The sequence below is a fragment of the Engraulis encrasicolus genome, chromosome 4, assembly GCF_034702125.1.
Source record: "Engraulis encrasicolus isolate BLACKSEA-1 chromosome 4, IST_EnEncr_1.0, whole genome shotgun sequence".
Lineage (NCBI taxonomy): Eukaryota > Metazoa > Chordata > Actinopteri > Clupeiformes > Engraulidae > Engraulis > Engraulis encrasicolus.
In genome coordinates, this window is record NC_085860.1 from 11772756 (window position 1) to 11782782 (window position 10027).

The following is a 10027-nucleotide window of genomic DNA, read 5'->3' on the forward strand; positions in this document are numbered from 1 at the left end:
GGCAAATAAATGCGCATTTTTATGCAAAACTTTCTAGTAGGAGGCAACAGACAGTTATCGAACAGAATGATGCAATTCAGTCTGACAGCACATTACGTATCGGTGCAGAATCAGCCTATGCATTAACTCGCTACATTGAGCTCTCACTGCCCGTGTCACCACCGCCACACAGCGAAATTTCGCCTTTCTGCATCTGCAGTTTCTGCCATTGCTGCGGATCGCATACGCAATCCCTGGATGGGTGGTTGCCATGGTTTCGCAGGTCACATGCGTGGGTTTCCTGTAGCCAGCAGCAAAAGATGCTAGTAGCTACTGAATTCACTGCCATTTTCATTCTAGCAAATTGCGGGATATATCGCCGAGCAAATGATGGGACTAGCTGCATGGAAATGATGAAAATTCCGTCGCGGGTTTTTGTGTTCTGACTCCATGTCATCGTGAATTACGTTCTGCGCTATTGTTCTATTGTGGATTATCGGGAGACGATATTGCATTTGACACCGACACTGCATTGCATTTCACACGGATTTCTCTGGACTCACATCAGGAATGAGTATAGAAATCCCCGAAGGACTGACGGAGCTGTTGCAGAGCTTTACCGTGGAAGTACTAAGGAACCAACCGAGGGATTTACTGGAGTTTGCCTTGCAGTATTTCACGCAACTGAAGGAGAACGAAACCAAAGGGGCCGCATTTGACAATGACCAAAATTCGGCCTCGAGATCTGGGAAAGCTGTTAACTTTATCGAAGAAGCCATGCAAATCGATTCAGAAAATGGAGAGGAAACGGAGGATGACGACGAGGAGTTCATAGGTAACAAATAGAGTCTACCCAATGCATCACGATTATATTTGGGCAACCATGTCAAGACCTTGGTCCACTAACGACCAACAAAGGGTCGAGCAAGGCAATATGCCAGTTTCATTCAAGATAATTGCAGCCGACAGCTAACTGAAAAATATGCCTCCCCAGCGTGCATGGTGCGTGCCTTGAAAGATAAACATATTCTTCATTGTTTATTAAGGTTATGCAACCAACATGCTTATGTTCTTAAATCATTTTTCTGGCTCTTGTCTCGGATTTGGACAGGGTTATGTGAGCACGTATTAAAAATGACCATATTTTGTGGTCACCACCGCAGCCCCATGTTGCCATAGGCTATCTGTCAATGGGCCTAGTTCTATGCACCATGCATGCACTCTGCCACAGTGCTACACTGTGGGCCCCTCTCATGACGGGTTTGATCTCTGCCGATGATTGACCACATATAATAATTTCATAGGTGAATCCAGGTAACGTATATGATTCGTATTTGTATGTAAATGTGAAACGCCTTTTATCGCATGTGGCTCGCGGGGAAAGTGACAGCTAGTGGCTCAGCCCTCCGCCGCTACATCTTGTGATACATTTTAATCCGTCCTCTGTCACATCCACATCCTTTCAATTGTGTCCATGATCCTTTGGTTCACTGTGCTGCTACGTGTGTATCCCACTTACAGTTTGAACAAACAGTAAGCTAAATACTCCTATCGACACCGCCAGCATCTGGCTTTACATTAGCTGATGTCATTATGTAGCTGGCTATTCCGAAACTTCAGATATCAGATCTGCTCTCTTGTGTGTAGCCGGTGGGTTCAGCTCGCTTATCTCACACGGCCGTTGGAAGGGGGACATCACTAAATCTCACTGCACTGCATTACACTTTGGTGTGGATCAGCAGGCTGTTCCATTCATTTCCATGGCCATGATGCCTTGGTCCAGGCTCCAGCATTTGCATCTGTGCTCCAGCCCAGCTAGCATCATATTCTAGCGCACAGGCAGCCTCATGCATGTTTTATGCAGATGCATTGGGGAAGAGCTTTCTTTTCTTTTATAGCAGCAGAGGTGTGATTGTCCTCCAGATTATTCACATTGTAATTCAAAACATGCCATGTCAACAATGGCAGTGGAGTGTCCCCTGTCCATTCAGAAGTGGAATATGATTTACAATATGACTCAGAGCATCTGAGCATCCATTAAGGGAAATCCATGCAGGAGTGGGTAAATTGACCATACATAGCCTAGTTTATGAGAATATCTCATTTTAAATGCTTCAGGTATTTCATATAATGCTGATCTCATCAACAAAGAGTGCAGCGCTCTAACAGCATGGATTATGCACATGAAGGAAACAGTTTGGCTCTGCTTGCTACAGAAATAGTACAGGTATTCCCACTGTTCAACTGGGAGGCAGCTCTGTGAGGCGTTTAATTTCCGTTTCTGTGTCAGTGTTGTACCCAAAGGAACCCGACCTACCTCACATAGTACAGTAGTATGGTCAGCCTTCAGTAAAGTTACAACCATGTCCTTTGAGAGGAGAATTGAGAATGGCCTCCTGCGACTGGTTGCAGCTGCACCTGCAGCCATGGCTCTAACATTCAACTATGGGTCCTTGTCTGTGCTCTCAGGGACCCCTCCCTCCCTTAATTTAATTTGGGATTAATTAAGTCCCTCTAATGCCGCTACTGACACCTCTACCCATTCAACCTTCTCAGGCTCCCTGTCGACTTCAGTACTGTGGATAAGATGATCAGTTCCACTCAGTTCCTGGCTCTGTTGCAAAACTGTTTTTTTTTTGTGTGTGTGTTTTTTGATTATTATTATTATTATGGATGGGATGGGCTCGCACTTCACAAGTCTTCTTTACCCAAATCCACACAGAGCATTGGCTTATTCCCTCTGCCAAATGCTGTCAGTCACATTGGTTTGTCTGTATTGTTCTTCTGAAGTTAGAAACAGGAATGTTAAAATTCGACCTATCCCGCAATGGTGAAGAATCCTTTTACAAATTCCTGGATCCGGATAAGCACCAAAATGTATCCCTTGTTCCTTTTGTCATCAGCACCAAATGTTATCCTTTGTATCTTTTGTCATTTACAACAACTCCACAAAGTTTCATCCTAATCCGTTAATAACTTTTTGAGTTATCCTAATGACAGACAGACAGACAGACAGACAAACAAACCAACGTGACCGAAAACATAACCTCCTTGATGGAGGTAACAATCCAAACATGGTATGGGCTGCTTCCTCTCAATAGGTTGTCTCTGCTTAAGTCCATTCATTTTTTTATATTTAAGTACTGTAGGAATATGACTTTTAAGTGCTCTACCATGTTTGATGTTGGATGACTTCTCTCTATTTTTACTCCATTCTGGGTCTCTGTGTTGCTCATTGTTTCCCTTTCTGTATTTGCAGCGCCAGTAATCAACAGATTTACAAGAAGAGCCTCCGGTAAGTCATAGCTTTTGATCATTTGTTTCTGGTGTTCATTTGAACTAACCTGTCTCTTGTTAGATGAGTGGGTTACACCTTGCTCCATGAACATCCATCTGGAGCTACACCAGAGGTGGGCAAACTGGGGCCACATGCGGCCAGCTGAGCCATTTCATGTGGCCTGCAGACCCTTTACAATACAGATAACTCACGCAACTCTTAAAATGACTACCCAAGCTAGAGGTTTTGTAGGCTACTACACTGTACAGCAAATACATTTTAGTACAGTTTTCAGGAATGCAAGGGCAAAAAAGTTATGCAAACCAGTATTCTACACCCAAAGTGGCCCTTGGGTCAAAAGAATTTCCCACCCCTGAGCTACATCGTATGTGTAGGTCTACCAAGGTGTGGTGTATCAAAAAAACCCAAAATACTTCTACATACTACTACAATACTACTACAATACTACTACATCATGAGGGAGACCACTTCTCTGATAATATAATCAGATGCTACTTTGACTACTGACAGATTTGGAAATACAGTGGAAATTACAGAATCAATGTCAATGAGTGAGTCCATGCAAGTGGCCCTCGTTGTCTGAAAGAACTGTTGTGGCGTTTCACTTATTTCTCCCTTCTTCACTACATTTAAACTTTGAGTCACATCTCTGACAATCCAGCCATCCTGATTGGTTCTACTGCATTTTTGGTTTGGGAGCAGGGTGAATCTGAAGATCCTCCAGAGCCAGACCCTGGTGAGAGGAGAGCCAGGCAACATTTGAACACGTTCTGTACTTTGCTTCTGTTCATCACAGACAGTTTTGCTATGCTATTGCGATTGAGTGTCTCATCAGGCAAAACATTTCTGTTACCTCAACAGAGAAGTGTGTATCACCTTCCATTGGAGATCTCAACATAGGGGATGTTTGCCTGTTTCAGCTCATGATAACGATCTATAGGCTCATCGGCATATTGCCCAGCTGTAACATGTTTGTCTGTTTCAGCTAAACCCCTATCATGATAACGATATATCGGCGCCTATCGTCATATTGCCCAGTCGTAACATAAGGGGTGTTTGTCTGTTTCAGCTGCTTAGATTTATTCCAGGTGTGAAAGAAGCTTTAGCTGAAGGGTTGCCTGGCCAGACTACGCACTGAATCATTCAGTCTGGTTACATGGAGGCAAACACTAGGATTTTAATCTGTGTACTTTGGACTTTGTATAATGACAATAGAGGCTATTGTATTGTTGTATTGTATTATACTAACTTCATCTAATAATTTAATTCGATTTTCTGTTTGTGTAACAGCAGTTATTCAAAAACAGACTCATGTTGTTGGGCAATAAGGGGCTTATAAATATAACAATGGGCAATATAATAGCGCTGAAAGGGATACAAAAAAAAATGCGGTCAAGAAAATTTGAACACCCATTTATAATCACACTGTAAATCAATAGACACACTGTCCCAGAAGGCCATGTCGGGTGAAGGTACCTGAAGTAAGATGCATCTGAAGGTCAGGTTGGGGTGGGCGTGTGGCTCTGTCTGCTGTGCTGTTGGGAGGATTTGTGTTTTGTTTTGTTCTAGCGTGCAGCTTGTCATCATTAAGCTTACCTCCGCAAGAAGCTTGTGTTTTTGGTCGCGTTTGTTTATTTGTTTGTTTGTTTGTTTGTCTGTCAGCAGGATAACTCAAAAAGTTATGCTGTTGGAAATGACAAAAGGAACAGGTGATTAAATGTTGGTGGTGATCAGGATCATGATCCGGACCTAGTCATTTTTTAAAAGATTGCGGGCTAGGTTGAATTTTGACATTCCAGTTTCTAACTCGACAAAAACAAGACCGAAAGACCTGCACTCTCTGAGTGCTTCTGGTTCCTTTTTTATTCTGGACCCCGTTTCTCAACAGTGTAAGTTGCCAATGGGAAATTGCATTGCAACCATCGAGAGTATAGTTATTATATATATATTATGATTGCAACCAAGTAAGTTGCTAACTTAGCAACGACACTGTCGAGAAACGCGCCCCTGGTCAGTATCTTGAACTCACATTGTGTCTCTTTTCGCTGTTGCAAGACTACTCAATTTCACCTTGAGGTAACAATATACAGCTCCAGGCCTTTTTATTAGAATACCATGAAAAAGTTGATTTATTTCCATAATTCCATCAATAATGTTAAACTGTCATGGGTTGTAGATTCATGGCCCAGTTTTTTAACTATTCCAATCATTATTTTTTTTCTTTTTATATACGTTGGCCTTCCAGCTCAAAAAACCCATGAATTGGGGAATTCGCATTATTAGAATATTGTTATAAATCACTTTTTTCTTCATCAAAATTTGGGTCACATTAAATCAATTGAAATTTGATACTTTCTACATAGCATGTAATGGTCAATACTTGGTTAGGACATTCTCTGTCTTCATAATGGCCATGATGCGTTTAACATTGAAGTCAATGGCAAAAACCGTGCATGGGAGTTATGGAAGCCCAGATATCCTTGATGCTTTGCTGTCAGCTGTTCTTGTTTGTTGACCTGGTGCCCCACACTTCCCTCTTCAATATACCCAAAGATTTCCATGCCACGTTTTGGTGTTAACTCACCAGTTTAATTCTAACTCAACAGAAATAAAACCCCATTCATTTTCAATGGGGTTTCATTTCTGTTTATTTAGAATTAAACTGGTGAGTTAGCACTAAAACATGGCATGGAAATCTACAGGGTATATTGAAGAGTGAAGTGTGGGGTACCAGGTCAACAAACAAGAACATCTGACAGCAAAGCATCAAGAATATCTGGGCTTCCATAACTCCCATGCACGGTTTTTGCCATTGACTTCAATGTTAAACGCATCATGGCCATTATGAAGACAGAGAATGTCCTAACCAAGTATTGACCATTGCATGTTATGTAGAACGTACCAAATTTCAACTGATTTAATGTGACTCGAATTTTGATGAAGAAAAAAGTGATTTTATAACAATATTCTAATAATGCGAATTCCCCAATTCATGGGTTTTTTGAGCTGGAAGGCCAACGTATATAAAAAGAAAAAAAATAATGATTGGAATAGTTAGAAAACTGGGCCATGAATCTACAATCCATGACAGTTTAACATTATTGATGGAATTATGGAAATAAATCAACTTTTTCATGGTATTCTAATAAAAAGGCCTGGAGCTGTATAGTACAATACACTTTCTCTTTGCTTAACTCATGACGGTAAAATCTTAACACGTAGTAAGCAATCCAGACCAGCAAACCAGCAATCCCGAGCATGTTTTTTTTTTTTTTTTTAAATTATTTTTTGGGGGCTTTTCAGCCTTTATTGGTTTTTGTGAGACAGGATAGTGGAGGAGAGACAGGAAGTGAGCTTGGAGAGAGAGATGGGAAAGGAACGGCAAAGGACCCGGACCGGGAATCGAACCCTGGTCGGACGAGTGGTAAACGTGTGCCCTACCATATCAGCCACGGCAGGGCCATCCCGCGCATGTTTGACATTGTTTATAAAGCACAGCATATTTTGTGTTAGAGTTATGGACGATGACTTGTTTGAAAGACGAGACTATTAGTCTTCAGTCGGTGCAAATGATTTGTTACTATATATGCAAGACAAAGAGGAGTACAGACCAAGAGACTTCAGGCTGCAGTAGGGCTGTGCAATATATCGAATTTAAATTGTGATATCAATATTGCTGTCAAACAATATCAAATTCCATAATATCGAGTTGAAACAATATTTTTGGCATTTACCATACTTTCAAAAGGTAGGTCACGCTAAGCGCAATACATTCCCCTCCACTTGAGCCATTGCGAGCACAGAGCAGACTTGCTACCCAACACTTGCTACCCAACAAAAGAAATATTGTGATATCTATAATGACTAAAATAATCGTAATATTGATTTTTCTCATAATCGAGCAGCCCTAGGTTGCAGTACCAAGAAGCGGTAGGAGTTTAGGTGCAAAATAATGTATAGAGTGGCTGCTGGTGCTTCATAATAAAAGCTTGGGTTTAAGGTAGATGCTCTTACGCTGGGCTCTGTTGTTGTCCATTGTAGTTATTTGCAGGAAATGGTCGAACCTGTCTTTCAACACTTCAAGGTCTCCATACTACAGTACATCAGCTCCATAGAATAAGGCGTATGGGCTGCTAATATACAGCATTTATTCACTCAGCAGAATACACTTTACCATCACACATCCACTCACGCAGCACTGGTGAAAGGCTGTCACACGACCTCAGGCACTGAGAGTTTGTGCATGATCAATTTCCGTTAAAAACTCACAATCTCATGTTGTTTGTTTGTTTTGAAGTACATGTGTGTTTGAAGTGACGTGATTTCTTGTGTGGGTAGTTGGAAATGACTCGATTTAAATGTTTCAAGACAGTACCAGGAATGCATTAGTTAGTCAGGCACGCGCTCAGGGCTTATACTTGGAATTAACCAAAAGGCGTATTCATGCATTAAATTTTAATTTGAAATGAAAACTGTTTAGACCTAATTACTCTGACATCCTGTACCAGAGAAGAGATCAAAGTAAGTAGCCTCTTGACGCCCTCTGTCTTTGAAGAGGCGGGCCGATGTCATAGGTATGACATAGCGGTCTCATAATAGTGCCAAAACAGTGTCATGACACAGTCATGGATGAGTCATAAACATTATGTCACTGTCATAGACAGTTTTATGGTCATGAAAAGTTGACATTGTTTGGATGATGCTGTTATGTCATACGTATGACGCCGGCGTCAAGTAGAGTGTTAGCGAAAAGTCTTTACTACCATAGTACTGCATTCGACATTACACAGAGCCTTCAGTGATAGATTACAGATTAGTAATGGATAGACTTGATTATAGATTAGTGATGGATTATGACTTGATCTGTCAGGTTCTCTCAAATACCTGGCTACATGGAGTAGCATCACGTACTGTAGGCCTACTCGGTTTGATACTTCAATGTCCTCCCAATGCCTTTTTGCAATACAGGTGGATGTTAAATAAGCCATCAGCTTGTGTGTAAGCCCTACATATGTATATGACGTAATTGTGTTTTCCCCCATCAGCAGGACAGCTGAAGCTTTGTTGTTTATTTGAACTTTGTATCTGAGAGATGAGCTGGAGGTTGCCAGAGAGACAGTTTGATGACACCATCACGCTCATAGCAATAAACTGATGATGATACACCATAATCCTGGCATAGCGTTGAACCTCAAGGCAAATCCACTTACCTACCGTACCTTTGCAAAGCGAGCCAGAGAGCAGATAGGCTTGAACTGCACTGGCCCGGTTATGTAGGACATGCTCTTCATCCTCCTCGTCCTCATCATCGTCCTCATCATGGTGAGTGCTGGATGCTGTTGGGATGGGGCCCCGTAACCTTTATACAGAGAGGAAGTTGTTTTCTCTGGCATTGGGCTGTAGCCTCTTCTCCTGCCATGTGGCCGTTGGACAGCACAGCACAGCACAGACAAACAAGAGAAGAGGCGGCAGCCAGGGGGCCACAGCACGCCGCTCAAGCAGGCGCTGATTTTGACAGTTATTCAAATTTGACTGTTAAATCCTGTTAAATATGTATCCTAATCCTACAACCTTTGTAATTATGACTTGACTTGAAATCAAGACATGTCTGAAACAAAAGAAACTCTAAATTAACTCTTGGACATAATGACCGTCATACATCTTTGTAATCATGGGTCATGAGTGACTGTTAAGAGAATATTTTTCAGAGCAGATGGGAACAGGGTCATGGAAGCGAAAACGATAAACACCCTTAAAAAAATGCGTGACAACAAGATGGATGCTGACAGGAGCTTGTCAGAAACTCTGCAGGTTTTTTGTGAGTAATTGAGGCAAGAGCAGGTCAGCAAAGAGAGAGGGCGGCTTTTAGAGGATTCATCCAAACATGATCCCTGATGGGTGAATTCTGACCCCTGATGGGTGAACTCTTTTAGTCCAAGCTAAGCGACTTATAATACCCCTTTGGTCATGAAATTGAAAAACGATGGTTTTGCTGGTGGGAGGGGGTGAACTGTGTTGAAGTTTGAGATGTGCGTTCCCACCTCCCTTGCACTGAGTAGCCGGTTCTCTGGTAACAAGACCAAGCCCGTCTCTGAACTGAACAACCGAGGGGTATACTAAGAAGATGGTTCAGGAGTAAACCATGTTAAGTTGAGTAAATCATCTAATAGAAGAGCCTGGAGTCCTCATTTTCTGAGTACTCCAGGCTCTTCTATTAGATGAGAGTTGTGGCTTGACAGTTAAGGTCAGATTAGACTTCTGCAACTGCGCTCGTCAAAAGTCGCGTGGGAGTGGCCACGAACCAACATTATATTCTTGCATCTGCGAGTTCTGCGAGGTTCGCGGTCTCGTCGCGAGACACATTTGAAATTGCGCGATTTCTTTCACTGCATTGTAAGCACTGCGGTCATTATTAAGTAATGTTGCTTTCTAGCCCGTAGGCTTAGGCTTACTTGACTATTACCTACTGGGTATTTTCCATAGACCTAAATTAAACAAAAAGAACAAAAAGAGATAGAAAAAAAAATCCACACCCTGTGCTTCGATTATTGTGAATTTTAAATTTTTTAATTTTTTTTTTTAACCCAGCCCTACTCCTGAACCAGCTTCTTAGCATAGGCCCCCGGTCTAGACATGACATGGAAGGAGTTTGGAGCTTGTTTGGCAAGGCCAGACTAGAATAAATGTCCAGCAGCATTGCACTCTGTTGAAAAAAAAATGAATCATTGCAATATTCACTAAATATTACAT

General features: G+C 41.8%; 1 protein-coding gene across 1 annotated transcript; it reads left to right on the forward strand.

Moving 5' to 3' along the window:
* Positions 1–293: 293 nt before the first annotated feature.
* On the forward strand, positions 294–3285 carry LOC134447079 (cAMP-dependent protein kinase type II-beta regulatory subunit). Its single transcript, XM_063196364.1, has 2 exons — positions 294–814; positions 3239–3285. The coding sequence occupies exons 1-2, from the start codon at positions 550–552 to the stop codon at positions 3283–3285; spliced, it is 312 nt and encodes a 103-aa protein (XP_063052434.1). The 5' UTR covers positions 294–549.
* Positions 3286–10027: the final 6742 nt, after the last annotated feature.